The sequence below is a fragment of the Scatophagus argus genome, chromosome 6 (assembly GCF_020382885.2).
Source record: "Scatophagus argus isolate fScaArg1 chromosome 6, fScaArg1.pri, whole genome shotgun sequence".
NCBI classification, from domain to species: Eukaryota; Metazoa; Chordata; class Actinopteri; family Scatophagidae; genus Scatophagus; species Scatophagus argus.
The window spans coordinates 811,045-827,663 of record NC_058498.1 but is presented as its reverse complement, the minus strand read 5'-3'; the positions used below and the strand labels follow the sequence as shown (position 1 = coordinate 827,663).

The 16,619-nt window shown below is 46.0% G+C and overlaps 2 protein-coding genes and 1 non-coding gene across 12 annotated transcripts in view; 1 reads left to right on the top strand and 2 right to left on the bottom strand.

The window, feature by feature from the left end:
* patj (PATJ crumbs cell polarity complex component) overlaps positions 1-1,016 on the bottom strand; it is a 69,998-nt gene extending 68,982 nt beyond the window's left edge. For 6 of the 9 annotated variants that reach the window (XM_046392727.1, XM_046392728.1, XM_046392734.1 and 3 more), the window contains exon 1: positions 917-1,016. The gene's annotated coding sequence lies outside the window, so the exon portion shown is untranslated. Of the gene's footprint in view, positions 1-87; positions 337-381; positions 777-801 lie in introns of those variants that run through there. The other 3 variants (XM_046392729.1, XM_046392730.1, XM_046392731.1) reach the window with 3 other exon arrangements.
* Positions 1,017-1,472: 456 nt separating this feature from the next.
* tm2d1 (TM2 domain containing 1) lies at positions 1,473-11,190 on the top strand. 2 transcript variants are annotated; one of them, XM_046392737.1, is made up of 7 exons: positions 1,473-1,637; positions 2,237-2,310; positions 2,515-2,623; positions 2,763-2,854; positions 4,587-4,660; positions 5,741-5,888; positions 6,911-7,200. In XM_046392737.1, the coding sequence occupies exons 1-6, from the start codon at positions 1,504-1,506 to the stop codon at positions 5,849-5,851; spliced, it is 594 nt and encodes a 197-aa protein (XP_046248693.1). In that variant the 5' UTR covers positions 1,473-1,503; the 3' UTR covers positions 5,852-5,888; positions 6,911-7,200. The 2 variants fall into 2 exon arrangements, 1 of the variants encoding a protein (XP_046248693.1); XR_006843685.1 differs by lacking the exon at positions 6,911-7,200 and adding an exon at positions 11,164-11,190 and having other exon boundaries at positions 1,482-1,637; positions 5,741-6,401.
* A 4,194-nt stretch (positions 11,191-15,384) lies between these two features.
* LOC124061266 lies at positions 15,385-15,548 on the bottom strand. Its single transcript, XR_006843712.1, has one exon. It is a non-coding gene; the product is annotated as a U1 spliceosomal RNA (small nuclear RNA).
* Positions 15,549-16,619: the final 1,071 nt, after the last annotated feature.

Sequence of the window (16,619 nt, the reverse complement as noted above, 5' to 3'; positions counted from 1 at the left end):
CTTTTTAAATACATTTAATTTGGCATATATTTCTCAACTACTTATACGTATATATTTATTGCGTCACCTGCTTCTTGTTTTTTTCACCTGAAAACGTGAAGCTAAGCGCAACTTCAGCACCAATAAGGCAGTTAGCGAGTCAGACTGTCGTGAGCTGCATTCAGGTGTGCGTCTCTGTGAGGCAGGTGAAACAGTCGTTATCAGCCCGCGTGAACTACTACAGGCTCTCACCCACTTTATCAGCACGTACAGGAGGACAAACAAACTACACAGCATTCCAAACCTTCAAACCAAATAATGAGGCCGAAACCAAGCTGAAGGTCTCACTTGCACTCGCAAATCTGTGATTGTGTGAGGGGGGCAGCTCACCTGTAAACTCACCTGAGAAACCAGGAAGTGAAACTCAACAGCTCAGAGGGGAGGGGTGAAACGATATGTGGAAACTAATCGATAAATACGTTTGTTCGCCTTCATATTTTCTATTTCTGAACGTGTATCTCACACAGCGACGGTTAAACCGTTTACATCTGTTCAGAGCTGCCAGCAGGTTCAAGGCGCAACAGGTGCATCAAACTTTGAAAACCGAAGAAAAAAACTCTTCAACCACCTGCGTCTTGTGAAAACGCAGATTATTAATCCAACGACAACATCGGACTTCACTTTCCCGTGTTTTTCTGAGCGTTAACTGGGCTAACACAACATTAAACAACTTCTCCTCCAACAGCTTGATAACAGCAGTTCGCTTTCAGCTGGCTAGCTGCTAGCATGTTAAATTGGCTTGTTAAATATGGTTTAAAATACCTCGTTTCGCCATGTTTCCTGCGGATAAGAAGTCAGATGTTATAGCCACCAGTCAATGATGGATTCACAGAAAACAGAGAGATCTGAAAGGGTTCTGAACTGGTGAAAAACTCACATGAACTGGATCCACTTTGGCATCAGTGTCGCTTTAATGCTGCATTAGGGACTGTCGGAAATATTGCCTCTCAGCACAAGTTCAGAGATTTCAGCTGACTCGGAAAATGTCCATGCATCCCTAAAAAATCACGTTAAATGATAAAAACCAAATCTGGTGGTGTCTCAGTTCTTTGTTCTATGTGTTTTATGACTTTTTATTTAATCTACTGTATTATAGTGTTTTTTGATCCCACCAAGCTGCTATGAAAGCAAAATAGGGGAATTGGTTTTCAGTTGACAAATTTGTCAGTTTAGCAGTTAGGTCAAGTCAGGTTGTTTTGTATATATACAAAATGAAATAAATCTGTGTACACGTGCAAATTCCATGTATCATTACAAACCTAAAGTTCACAAAAAATAATTCACAAAGATGGCTTGTTAAACATGAACAATAAAATAAAAGCCACTGACACTTACCTGTCACGAAAACTAAACGTGTTTTATCTCAAAGTGTACTTAGAAAAACATTATTTGACGACTTAAATCTGAACGCCATTTATTCGTAAATATTTGAATGCATCATTTTGTCACGTGACAAAGCCAGACATGGCGGCCGCCCGGAGATGGCTGGTTTGTTTGCGCTCAGGGATATGGAGCCTCTTATTTTACAGCGTTTATTCTCATTTAAAGCTCGTTTTGGCGGAGGAGGTGGAGAGCTGCGACAACTTAAAACTCGGGCAATATCCTTTAATTATTGCTGGCCTTTTCTAAAGGAGGATAATTTACCTGAAGACGGTCGCTAACGTTAGCCGCAGTTAGCTTAACGATATTACAGTGTAACAGTGTAAAACGTTACGTTATCAGTCGTTTGTTCTGCAGTATTGCGTCTGTTTCGTATTACGCACGGTTTAGTTTAAGTATAACTGCCTACTGGAAAGATATGAATCTGAATTTGTACTTTAAGTCTCGATCCTTGAATCTGTCAGCAGCTGACACACTGTCGTTTCCAGTCCGGTTTCATTTATGTCTGCTTATTGTGTGTATGTTTTGTCCTTGATAGAGAGAGAAAGGGGGCAATATAAAAGCTCCCAGCTGTTACTCCACCTTCCAGAATCATCCCCTGAAGTGATAGTTGCCTGAGGTGTTATTGATCAGTTCAGTCAGAGATCCGTCATCACAGTGATGAGAAGTAAACAACAACATGTCAGACCGCAACACAGCATTCGTAACAATGTAAACACAGTGTTATTCTTTATTTTTGTGACGATGAATCCTTTCTTGGTGTGACACGTGTGTGTGCGCTGATGTCAGCTGGTTTGAAGTCCTTCACTCTCCTCACGTATCTCTGTAAAGATCCAAAGATAGATGAAGCCACGCAGGAGCCGGAGAACTGCAGGGACACGACAGCGTGGGGTGAGTGTGACACGACGTCACGGCTTTCTGACCTTTCACCAACCAAAAGGCACTTCAAAGCACAACATGAAATTCCATGTAAATTCCATTCACATAAAAAGATTTAAAAAACACAAGACACGAGCTGAAATAGACTGAAATGTGCCACTCAGATGGCTTCAGTAGTCAACGTGTGTGTGTGTGTGTGTGTGTGTGTGTGTTCAGTTGAGTGCCTCCCAGCTCCAAACATCAGCTGTCGTCTCTCCAACGGGACGGAGTTCAGGTTCAGCGGGGAGGAAGTTGGCTTCAACAAAACCATCCCCTGCCGAAATGTGTGAGTGTTACGCTTCATCGTCTTAAACCACACTTTGACATGAAGAGTGACGCTCGCTATAACTTATTTATTGATTGTGATAATCATTGTGGTCTCATTGATTACCCTGAAATGAATATGTGTGTGTGTTTCCTTTCAGGAGTGGTTATTCCTACAAAGTAGCTGTGGCTTTATCTCTGTTTCTGGGCTGGCTGGGAGCAGACCGCTTCTACCTGGGATATCCTGCATTAGGTACACTCACGCTCATCCCGACTCACAGCTGGGACTGTGATGGGTTCAGTTACACGTCGGTCAATTAAACTCTTCTTTGAGTCATGAAGAACAAGTTTCACCAACATTTGCGAAATTCTCTAGGCTTGTGTGTTATCCCCGGATCTACAAATAAAAGTACTTAAATCCAGCAGGAAGTCAGCCATTTTGGATTTTGTCTCTTATAGGCTTGGTACTTTAGCAAACTCCTCCTTAAGTTTGGTCAGTAAAATCTTTAGACCGTGACAATGAAAAGTTGTTCAGCGTGAACTGTGTGGCTGTGGTCATGTGGTGAACTTTTGTTTAAACTTAAACGTCTGGCACAAATCAAACAAATGTTTGTTAAGAGTCCCTGCATGAGGACATCTTCATGCTGGTATTGAGTCGTAGTCACTGCGACCACAGGAAGTCAGCCTTGTGTGATAATGTGAGGCAGTGCGAGGATTGGATCAACGCTGCTCACATCTTTAATTTCTCTTGAATCACATCCACAGTGACCATGAAACACCACCTCGCACGGAGTAAAGACAGGCTCACTAACATCAGAAGAATTTTCTGATTTGAATTTCTTTCAGTTTGTAAGAAAAAAAAGTACCGAAATGAAGAGTATTTGGGTTGGACAAGAGACACAGCATGAAGACGGTACTTTGGGCTCTGGGAAACTGATCAGAATCATTTATCTTCTGTAGAATAAAGGATTCATTTTGCAAATAACAGCAGATTAACTTTGCAGAATTTGTAGGAAAAAGTTGGAGGATTTCACATTCATTTCAAAACAGGCGGAGTTTGGGTGGAGCCCTCTAGTGGACATTTGAGGACTTGCAGCTCCACACTCCTCCAGTTTAAGTGTGAATGCACTGATGGCAACGGGCGGCTTTGCCATTTAATTGTTTCCATGTTTTTGCGGTTTTTCAGCCTGGATTCAAATTGCATTCAATGCGGCCTTGTTTGTCGCTGATTTCCACACAGTGGACTGTAATGAGCTGAAGACTCACAGTTATGATTACCACAACAAGGATGAGTTATTATCAGCAGGCCGAGTCCGCTCTCGTCCTTCCTTTAATGAGACACCTGCAACGATACAAAGGCTGAAAGGCTGCAGGTGTGCGCGCGCTCGTCTCTGTGTGTGTGTGTGTGTGTGTGTGTGTGTGTGGTGCCGGCGGGGGGGGGGGGGATTGGATGGAGGACAGCTGCACTCACAAACACCTGGCCTGATTTGGCACAGGTCGACCCAGGCCAAGCCAAGCTGAGCCGAGCTGAGCCAAATCAGATTTATTTCAAAAAACAAACCATTTTATGGGTGGGTTTGTTAAGTAGCAAACAAGCCCAGATCAGGCTACACAGAAAGATTTAACAGGGTAAGGTTCTGTCAGCGAACAAACCGCATCCTGTGCATTTAGAGGAAAAACTACAGCCTTGCGAGCAGATCGTCTTCTTTCGTCCAACCAGCAGTCAAAAAATATTCAACTGAGACCCAAAACAGAGAAAAGCGGAAATCCTCACAGGTTCTAAGTAGAGAAATGTGGCATTTTTGATCAAATTGATTATCAGCGTTAATTTTGTGTGTTAGTTTGTTGGGCCATTCTGAACTATAACAAGTCTAATGATGGAGATGGTTATTTTTGGCACTTTAGGTGAAATTTGTCTGTTCAGAAAAGTTTCCTGTTGTTTTATGTAATTTTTATGTAATTCTGGATCCATGTGTGTCTCTCAGGCCTGTTGAAATTCTGTACTGTTGGCTTCTGTGGGATCGGCACCCTGATTGACTTCATACTGATCGCTATGCAGGTGAGTCACAAACAAGCAGTTAGTGTGAAGCGACACAGAGCAGCCGCTTAGCTTAGCTTAGCTTAGCTTAGCTTAGCTTAGCATGGCGGCTGGAAGCAGGTAGAAACAGATGTCCACAAGCTCACTGATCCAAGCCAGGAAACTTTTGACAAAAATCCCCTGAAGAAGAACGCGATGTACTGTTGAAGGTGTCTCAAAAAACCCGTAAGTGGACTTGAGTCAAAGTTATTTGATCAGACATTTACAGCTGAGATTTTGGTTTATTTGAGTTAATTTTCCGCCAGTAAGCCAACTGTTAAAATGTGAAAATAGGAAAGGTCTGCCACGGTCTCTTGAAGCGTCTTTAATGATGCAGAACAGGAAGTAGAGCTGTGTTCTGTTCCCGCTGATCAGAGAGCAGCGTTTCATGTCCTCTTTAAGAGTGACACCCGTGATGAAGAGTTCCTCGTTTCCCAGAGGATCCATTTCAGCGTGGCGTGTGGCGGCAGAGCCTCATATTTTAGCGGCTAACTGCTCAGACGGCCGAGCCTGATGCACAAACAGGCATCGACCTTCTGATTATTATTTATGTGCATCCATCCTGCAGCGGCGCGTCTCTCTGAGGCCCTCAGGATGACTGATCCTTCTAGAAGTTCCTAATGGACTCAGAGAGGACGAAGACAGACGGCCGGAGTGAGACAAACAGGAGGTGAAGGGACGAGTCGCTCCTTCCTGTTTAGATAATAGAGGCTGGAGATCCATCACAGGAAGGCGTGAAGGGGACCAGCAGTGGATGGATGGTTGGGCTGAACATGATGCATATCATCGCCGTGTTTGACGGATCAGGGATTTTAAAGCTGAGTGTGACGGCACTTAATGTAAGCGTAAGCTCAACAGGATGTAACGTGCAGAGCGCTGAAGGTTTCTAAGGTCATGTGGTGCAAACACGTTATGTAAATGTAACACAGCATGAAGGAGAAGCTGTCAGTGTCATCCAGTGGTCGTTTTGAGGTTCAGCTGCTCAGTCAGGGTTTGCATGTTGGTGTGACTTCCCACCTGTGGATGAAGCCTTACCTGCCTCCTGTGTTTCACCCCCTGCAGATTGTCGGTCCAGCAGACGGATCACACTACATCGTGGATTATTATGGCGCCCGGCTGACCCGTCTGTCCATCACCAACCAGACCTACAGGAAGCCACACCTGTCCCTGTGAACACACCCGGACACGCCCACACGCTGTCCGGAACGCTGTAAGATCAGAAAGACGTCTGAGTATCAGACCTTTACGGTGCTGTGAGCAGTGAAATGAGTTGTGACTCTGCACTGATTATTAAAAAGTGGGGGGAAGATGTTGGATGTGAATCAAGACTGAGAAAAGCGGAGTCACAGCAGATGTGTGTCTGCTCAGGATGGTTGGTCAGGCTTCAGGGATCTGATCCACGTCTTCTGGAACAACATCAGTAAACATGGCAGAAATGCGTTTGTTACCGTGAGACAGCAGTGAAAAAACGAAACACAGTACAGAAGAAGTAACGTAATGTTAACGGCAGTTAGACTCTGTCTGTCTGTCTGTCTGTCTGTCTGTCTGTCACGGACTGCTGGCTGGCAGTGGGACGTTTCTGTCTAATCACCACCAAAATTAAAACTGTGAATACAAAAACAAGCCAAAAAGCTCCAACTGAAGTGAGTACAAATGAGAGAAGATTTTGTGCAGAAAAGTCTGAGTTTTGGAATTGAAGGTCTCACACACACACACACACACAGTTTGAGGTCAGAGCAGTTAAATATCAGAGCGTAAAGTCAACCTGAGTGATGTTCCTCAGGGAACAAAGACGTGACTCCAGCTGGGCTCTTCAGATTTCTCCTTCCTGTGCAGAGCTTGTGGAGCAGCAGGAGCCGAAGCCAAAGGGTTTCAGTCAGTTTAGGCAGGACACGTTCAGGACACGTTCCTGCATCAGCATCCCACGCTGGATTCCTGAACCGACAACATCCACCAATCACAGCCCTCCGACTCCATCGGGCTGTCGTGCATCTCATCCTGACGGTGTTTTGTATTATTAATCTGAATCTGCACACTGACGGTTGATCACTTACTGGTCTCTTTGATGACTAATGATCAGTATCAGCCCTGACCAAAAGCAAAAACAAAACAGTGGATACATAATGATAAATAAATGATAAATAAATGAAAAACGTCTTTCGTTTGGTTTTGGTTGGGTGAATTTGTTAAGGAAAGCCTGTCGGTCCTTGTGACGTCTCTTTCTGTCTTCAGGTCAGTGTTCCCAGCACGGAGAAGAAACCGTTTTACTCCGTCGACACAAAGTGAACAGTGAAAGAATAAAAGACCTGCACCGGAAGACATTAAAGGACCATTCTGCATGTTTTCACTTGTTTCACTCCACCCTCCTGCTGATCAGCCATCAGCTTTCACATCAGTCATCTGAACATTTTCACACACATTCACTGTGGGCTCTCCTTTTATTTATGATCATTTAGTTGTAATATATTGTTTTTCCATGAAAACTGTGTAAATAAAGTTTCTCTGTTGTTGTGTTTACTGAATGTGGCTGTTGTTTACTGGTACAGATGAACCCAGCAGTTGTTAACCTGAGCTTCACCTGCTGCATCATTAATGCGTCAATCCAGTCAAACCACATGGATTTTTCTGAATACTGAGTACTAAAACTTTTGGTACTTTGATACCTTTCTACTTTTACTGAAGTAATCTGCACTGTGGTATTCCTACTTGTACTTCAGTACCAAAGTATTTGTTCGCCTGTGTGCCATCATCACAGATTGACGTAACACAGAGCATCAGTTTGTCCAAGAAATAAATGTGATGAAGTCTGCAGAACAGGATGAATCTTTGATGTTTCACATGAAGCATGTGACATCAAAACGCTTCCTGTGCTGCGTTTGAGTGCTAATCGAGTGGGTTTTGTTTTTCTCGTTCATCTCATGGCTGTCGCAGTCCAGGCTGTCAGTTCACACTCTGACCTACAGGTGGCAGTAACACTCTGAGATAAACTGCAGTGTGTCAGCAAAGGCAGAGTAGAAGAAGAACAATAAAGGATGTAAATGACTCAGATTTGGCTCGTTTTGGACTAGAAAAAGCAGATGAGGTTAAATATTTGACGTCCAGAGTCTCACACTGGTATGTCACGCTGGTCTCAGGCCAGTAAACCTTAAATCACAGTGTGATGATTATTAATACACACATCACGTTTTGTGTTTGACCCTGCAGAGTAATATTTACATTAACTTAAGTATCTGCATTAACCGCATCAACAGTTTATCGGCTGATTCGGCTTCAGTTCATCTCGCCATACACCAACATCGACGAGTCACCATAATCGTTTCAAATGAAATGCTGACATCATGTTAGTAACACACACACACACACACACACACACACGCGGTGTAAATGATCCATCAGATCATCTGCTCGTCTTTTCGTTGTCGTGAATTCCTTTGGCTGTGAAAACTTGACGTGTTGAAGTACACGTTTCAAGTTTCATGTTAACAACACAGGAAATGTGTTGTAACTTCATCTCCACTGAAGGTTCTCACATCCTGAACAGCAAGTTCTGTTTAATTATCATACACACACACACACCGCATGTGTGTGTGTTGTATTTCCATTTCGAGTTAGCAGCCATGTGGCTTTCATCAAAATTCAATTATCGTACAGTACCACGCTTCACAGAACACACACGCACACACACACACACACACACACACACACACACACACACAAAGTGCCTTAATGGTTTCAGGATGCTTCTTCTCACTGCCATCCAGCGTTTGTGTCACAGCTTGTTATGAATATCATCTGAGGTTAAAGGTGGAGTTCAACCCCTCCTCCTACACACACACACACACACACACACACACACACACACACACAGACTCTCATCTGTTGGGGAAAGTGTGGAGGCTGATCTGGGGACAGTAACACAGCTGACAGCTGATAGTCCTGTTGTTAAACAGCCTGTCAGATTTACTGTTTGTTACTGACTCTGAATCTGTTTCAGATTCGTCCTGTTCACTGGAGTAATGAGCAACATTCATTCAAACATTGAACAACAACAACAACACGATTTCGCAGGAATGAGAGAACGATGTGGAAGTCAGAACCGTGGACCTGATCCAAAACTAGCTTGTTGACCACAAGTTGCCCCGTCCTGAAGCTTCTCCTGTTTTACGGTCTTTTTGGATGTAAAAGGGACCATCATTTACAACATGAACATCACGCTGCACTGAGGAAGACTTGGAACCAACGACTGAGACCATAAACTCATCGGGAAACTGTTGACCGAGGTCAGAAATCAATGGAGAAGTTAGCAATAGAAGATTACGTACACTCAGATCTCTTGAAACCAACGGGGTCGCCCCCTGCTGGGCATCACACGGAATGCGGGTCTGACGGATTGTTGCACTGTCCGGTCTACGATGTGAGACAACCGAGATTTTTAAAGATCTCGTGAGGCTGGAAGTTTTCCACTTCACTTCAATGTAGTCAGAGTTTGACCACAGCAGCGTCTGGTGGACATTAGAGGAAGTGCAGCTCCACTCAGTGCTGATTGGTTCAAACACATCAGCCTGACAACACTGTTGTTACTGTTAAATGTCCTCTGCTGTGTTTGACATGTAGCTGCGCCTGTTGTACAAGAGAAAACATTTGAATAATAATCAACACACACACACACTCACACAAACACACACAGTGTCTACATGGCAAACACAGAAGCCATGAAATTACAGTTGCCTCGGTTGGAACGGAGCGCAGGAGGAAACTTGAGCGATAAGGCTTCATGCAAACCTTCATCAAACTGTGTGTGTGTGTGTGTGTGTGCGCGCTGAAGGGGTCGACTAAATAAAGCAATCCTATGGCTCTAGTCTTTCTCTCCCTGTAATCCTTGTGTGTGTGTGTGTTAATTTGGACAGTCAGGCCTGGTGTGTCACCAGATAAGTCAGTTCAATATTCACACTCGGTCTGTCACTGTGTGTGTGTGTGTGTGTGTGTGTGTGTGTGTGCGTGCACGCGCTGGGTTTACATATCATTTAAAAATTCTAATATCTGAAAATAAATTGATTTTACTCTCAGAACAGTAAAAGTGCTCGTTGTTGTTTAAAGGATCAGGCTGTTGATTTTCTCTTCCTGTCCAGGCTGAAGTGAATGTTAACCCGAAGTGTGTTTGAGTGAGTGTGTATCACAGCCTGATTCCTCTTCTTCAGGTAACAACACATCAACAAGCCAAACTTCATCACCATCCGCACACACACACACACAGTTTACACACCGTCCTGCTGCCGCAAACACACACTGCAGCACCAAATGTGTATTCTTCCGCCACTGAAAATAGTCCTCCACAGTTTCCACCTGTGTGCTTGATAAAAAAACTTAAGCAAGCAACTGGTTTATAGGTGAAACTGAACACCTGTGAGGAGTTTTTAAACTCTTCAGTAGGAACCAATGAGCTCGCAGCCAGGGGCCACAGACAGGAAGTACATTTACCTGGTTATAAATATGGTGTTCATACTCGCAGATTCTTCCTGCATGGGTTGTCAGCATTATGTGACTGATCCTCCTTTGTTGAAAGACCTGAGGAGAAATCTCTCACACACACACACACACACACTTACAGGAAGTGAGTGTAAATCACAGAGGAAGCAGGAGAGAAGACAGAAGAAACGAGGTGGGGAGAACAGACGGAGAGAAGGGAGGAAGGGGAAGGAGTGACAGGAGATGAAGAGGGATGAGAGGACGTGGAGGAGTCGAGCTGACATGAGATAATAAGAGAGGAGGAGATGAGAGGAAGAGGAGGAGGAGGAGGAGGAAGAGCAGGAGGGTAAGTTTCCTCCTCAGGGATATGCTGACCTGTCAGAGTAAATGTCTCCTCTGCTGGGAGATAAAATCATATTTAAAGATCAGGCGCTTAAAATCACGACCAGCTGTCTGTTTGAAGAACCTTGAAGGAGACGAAGGAGGAGGAGGAGGAAGACGGATTATTAGTTCTTCATCAGCAAACTCCTCCTGACATATTCTGGGGCTTTTAAGTCATCACACCAGAACATGCTGTGATCAAAGTACTGAAAGGTACAACTACTATACTGTTTACTTACACTGAAGTACCAGAATACAACTCAAGGTAAGACATCATCAGCGTGACAAGAACGATCTAAAACGACAGAAACCGTCTTTGTCTTTGTGAAAAGTTTAATTGATGTGTACTTTTTGTAGGTTTTTGTTTGGCTCATGTCCCATCTGCTAACATGGAGGAGGAGGGGCTTATGAGTTGCACTGCAGCCGGCCACTGGGGGGCGTCCAGGTGTTTGGCTTCACGTTGGACGGCTCTCATGTCATCCATGTTGATACGCAGCCTGTGTTCGTACAAGGTTCTGTTCTCTGACTGCTGCTCGGATTCTTTTCTGCTCTACGGACTCTTAGCTCAGTTCTCACAGGACAAGTCTGGATTTTTATTATCACTACAAAAGGAAGTTCACCCATTGATCAACCACCAGCACACACACACACACACACACACACACCTGCCTGAAGCCTGTTGCCATTGGCTGAGCTCTGTGGTGGGTGTGGTATTGATCAGAAACACCAGCAGCAAATTATACGACTTCACACTGAGCCTGGAGCTCATCACTATTCACTGTGGAGAACACACACACACACACACACACACACACCAGAGTGACTCTTTGATTAATGCTAATTTGTGTGTAGACGTGAAGCGCCTTAATCCTTTCCTCTAATTGGTCTTTCATTATAGCTGAGGGGGAGTCGGGGGAGGGGAGGGCGTGTCTGTGGCCCTTCGTTAAGGTGGTGTCACCGTGGTTACCGTGGCTCAATGTGGATGGATGAGCCAACCCGGGAGACAAACAGCTAAAAACTTTAATTCAGTAAAGTCGGATGGAAAGTCCAAAGTACGACTGAAAATTACTTAAACCTGCACTAAGTTCTTTTGCCTCTTGGGGGCAGTAGAAACAAGCTGTTAACACATTAACATATCATCAGCTTTTAAGTTCACTTGTTATCAAACGCTTGGACATCTATTCGTATGTGGAGTCGTGTTTGTGTCACCTGATAGATCTCAGTCCAGGATTCGTTCACGCCCACGTTAACGTTAGCTCAGCGTTAAAGATGCTAACTGTTACATGTGCACGTAGAATCAGACTTTGCATTACAACAACCACTTCATCCCTCATTACTCACATTATTACACAGCAGGTGGAGTGACTTGATTTGTAGCAGAAGAAAAAGAAATGAAAAGCCCTACCAGACACCAGTACCTGCCACACTTCAGTCCAGACTTCTATGAGTGCATGTTTGTGCATTTATTTGCAGACCGTCTGTCCATCCAGGTAAGTATTTGAGATTTGATTCACACACGCTTAACGTCCTTATACACAGGCTTGTTAACATGCAAACAAAAAACAACATACACACCATCTCATGCCATCGGACGGTCAAAAAACTGTGTGCTTTCTCCAGTTAGCAAACCTTCCTGTGATTACTTCCTTGCCTACTTATACCTTCTCTGTCCCTGCAGCCCCACCTACTGGACAAACAGGGGAACTGACACGCTAACGTTTAGGCATACAAAGACACAAACGCTGCTCCAACAGCAGGCTTGAGCTCAGCTGAAGCTGAGCGGTGCTGAAGTGTGTGATTCTCAGACGTGTTTCCCGACTTTGTGCGCCCTCTAACCTCCTCGTCCATCATCTCCACGCCTCACCGCACTGCCTGCAGGCGTGTGTTTGTCAGGCGTGTCCTCACCTGCGTCCAGTCGTTTCCCAGCAGCATCAGCTCCCTCATTAACCCTGAAAGTCCCCGCCCACGCGGCCTCGTCTGCTCGTTACCGACCGCCTGGTGGTCACTCAGGACGATTCAGGCTCAGACTGCTTTCTTCTGACCAAACACATACGTCATCCTCGGCTCCACGCTGCCGCCGCTCCATCGCTCTCGCTTCCTGCACGCAAACAGATGACCCCCTGGCAAATAAAAATTAATAAGACATTATGAATGAAACTGGTCAAATTCTCGTCAAAGCTGTCTCATCAGACTGTAACCCAGAGATGTTCGTTATAGCAGTCTTTCTATATCTCTACATACAGAGTGTGTCATCCTTCCTGATGAGCTTAAAAACCAATAAAAAGAGGAAGTGAAAGGTGCCATTTTATTGTCCTTCCGTTAGCATCATTTCCTAATCCATCGGCCTGGCAGGTGAGGCAGGTGAGGCAGGTGAGGAGCAGTGACGACACTGCTCCTCACCTGCCACCTTTCAGCTGCAGTGACAGACTGCGTCTGTCCTGATGTCACAGCCAGGTAAGACACCGGAGCTCAGGTGGAGGTTGTTTTCACAAACACAACGAGGAGAGAAGCAGACAGTAGCCGAGGGATTAAACCAGCAGAAGGAGCCAAGATGGATTCAGTTCGGCTGATGGACGTGGTGGATCAGGCCATCAGGTGAAACAAAGAGACTCCAGACCCCCACAGGATCCGATCCACAGTCTTTTAACTTCAGCTGCAAGCAACAGTTCAGTTTCCAGCAGCATTTCTCTGCTCACCTTTTACTGCTGCTTTACAAACGTTTTCTCGCTCTCCTCCTTCTGCATCCACACAACCAGAAAATGAGCCCAGGTGTGGCCAGAGGCGGAGCTAAAACCTTAACAAAGCTCCAGAATCATCTTACATGAAGAATCGCTTTAAAAGGACCTCTGGTGTTGTTGCAAAGGCAGAGCGAGAATCATGTTGATGTTGAAAATAAAATAAAATGTTTTGCTGCTGACCTGCTCCATCGTCACATTAATCACAGGTGATCTGAACATTTGAATGCTTTCACTGCAGGTCTGCAACTTCATGTCCTTACACTTTCAAGTGAATGCTTGCACCTTGTGATGTCTGTGGACTGTGGACACCGTCAGCGTCTAGACCAGATCCCTACAGACCTGGACCCTTCCTTTGCCTCTGTCCTTCATTTTGTCACGTAATCCCACACACTTTGCAAAAGCAGATTTCTGTGTAAGAAAAGGTTTTATTCTCAAAATGATGATGTTTATTTTTGCTGACTGGGTGTGGTCTTCTCACAGCCTGACCTGCTGACCTTTAGCTTGTTTCTGTGGGGGCATATCAGGTCACGCTGTGTGTGAGTGTGTGTGAGTGTGTGTGTGAGTGTGTGTGTGTGAGTGTGTGTGTGTGAGTGTGTGTGTGTGAGTGTGTGAGTGTGTGTGTGTGTGAGTGTGTGTGTGAGTGTGTGAGTGTGTGAGTGTGTGCGTTGGAAAGGTGATGCCCGGTGGTGGCGGCTGACTGAATTATTCACACTCCTCTGCGGTCGTCTCCCTCCCTGAAATCTGAGAGGTGAGGGTGAGGCGGCTCCCACCCTCCGCCCAGCACCTGGGGGGGAATCTGAGCTCAACCCACAACAACACAACACACACCAGGGGTGAGGAGGAGGAGGAGGAGGAGGAGGAGGAGGTGAGCTGTGGGAGAATATTTCTTTACTTCAGTTTAGAAAGAGTTGGGCTGATAAGCTTCAGTCAGCTGAGTGTCTGTCATGGAGGACACTGCAGACTGTGAGTGGGTCGTGTCTGTGGATCCGTCCACTCTCTGATTGGACAGACTTGTAGACTGTTGTCACACAGTGTTTAGAGACCGCAGACATCAGCTGTCCCCTCTCACAGCTGACAGGCAGGCAGACAGGCAGACAAACAGGCAGACAGGCAGGCAGGCAGACAAACAGGCAGGCAGGCAGACAGGCAGGCAGGCAGACAAACAGGCAGACAGGCAGGCAGGCAGGCAGACAAACAGGCAGACAAACAGGCAGGCAGGCAGGCAGGCAGACAGACAAACAGGCAGGCAGGCAGGCAGACAGGCAGACAGGCAGGCAGGCAGACAAACAGGCAGACAGGCAGGCAGGCAGGCAGGCAGGCAGGCAGGCAGACAAACAGACAGACAGACAGGCAGGCAGGCAGACAGGCAGACAAACAGGCAGACAGGCAGGCAGGCAGGCAGGCAGACAAACAGGCAGACAAACAGGCAGGCAGGCAGGCAGGCAGACAGACAGGCAGGCAGGCAGGCAGGCAGGCAGACAAACAGACAGACAGACAGGCAGGCAGGCAGACAAACAGGCAGGCAGGCAGGCAGGCAGGCAGACAGGCAGACAAACAGGCAGACAGGCAGGCAGGCAGGCAGGCAGGCAGACAAACAGGCAGACAAACAGGCAGGCAGGCAGGCAGGCAGACAGACAGACAGGCAGACAAACAGGCAGGCAGGCAGGCAGGCAGGCAGACAGGCAGACAAACAGGCAGACAGGCAGGCAGGCAGGCAGGCAGACAAACAGGCAGACAAACAGGCAGGCAGGCAGGCAGGCAGACAGACAGACAGGCAGGCAGGCAGGCAGGCAGGCAAACAGGCAGACAAATTAAAGATTAAAAAAAAGATTAAAGTGACATATTTTGTCATTGGAGGGAACTCACTCCAACGAAATTTGTGCTCTGCATTTAACCCACCCAAGTGACGTGCACACACACAGCAAACCCGGGGCAGTGGGCGACCGCGTGCAGCGCCCGGGGAGCAGTGGGGGTTAGGTACCTTGCTCAAGGGTACCTCAGCCATGGACACCGGGACGGGGAATCGAACCAGCGATCCACCGGTTACGGGTCCGACACCCTAACCGCTGATCCACGACTGCCCCAAAAAAAAAAAAAAAAAAAAAAAAAAAAAAAAAAAATCAGGGGAGAGCGCGAACGCAGTCCCCCACTACCAGAAATTATGCAGTCGAGATTCCCACATTTGGGGAATTCGCAGGGGTCAGCACAACCGGAGTGCAATGGCCGAGCCTCGCCCTGGGTGAACCACCTTGGTGATCATGGTATCTCCCCTGCCAGGTAAGTATACAGGCAGACAGGCAGGCAGGCAGGCAGGCAGGCAGGCAGACAGGCAGGCAGGCAGACAAACAGACAGACAGACAGACAGACATGTTGAAGCACTCAGGTGAAATTTGAATGCAACACGTGTTGGCAACATGAAACACATAACACGCGTTTGTGCAAACATGAATTTGTGCAGCTTGACGTTGAAACAAAGTGAAGGAACATATGAGAGGATGAATGTCAGGATTACAGTCTGGCAGTTTTGAATGTGATAGCAGCCCACATGTCCTCATTATTATCAGGTGATGACCAGCTTTCAATCCACTTATGGCCCTGATAAAACCATCATGTGACACTGAAGGTATTATTCCAATATTGTGAAAGATCAACCTGGATTAGTAAATTATCATCAGGTGTTACTAATGTTACTGCGGTATGAACGGTTTTGCTTTGTGTTCCTTCATTATCACTCTGTTACATAAATGTGAGTCTGAACCTCACAATGTTAATCCTGACCCATCACGTGGTCTTACCTGATTATTACCTTTATTATCAAACTATTCACCACGTCATTACTGAGCCGTAATGTAAAGAGCTGCCACAATGTGAAAAGGTGAGTGGGAGATTGAACGTTTTCCCGTAGATTCACCTTCAGGACAGAACAAAGAGAAAAGGAATTCACTCAGCCATCGGATGGTTTCTCTCCTTCAGCTCCAGGAGACAGTGAAATCCTTTAACAGTGAAACAGGGTTAGTGGCATTCGATACCACACACACACACACACACACACACACACACACACACACGCTGACCTCAGCAGATCGGACCGGATTAGAACGAGCCTGTTAGATCAAAGACAGACCGAACAGTGGGAACAGTCGGACAGAGAGGTCTCACTCTGCCTGGATTTTAGGGAACATCACACACTAGCAGACTCTGTCCTGCAGATGAATGTGGGTGGGATCGTATCAGTCAGGTATCAAGCAGCAGCTGTCCATCGGTCCAAACTTCACACGAAGCAGCAATGACATGAGAGTCAGCCATCACGACTCCCTCCTTGTCTGCGTGTGAACACTGTTTACCACCTCATCCTG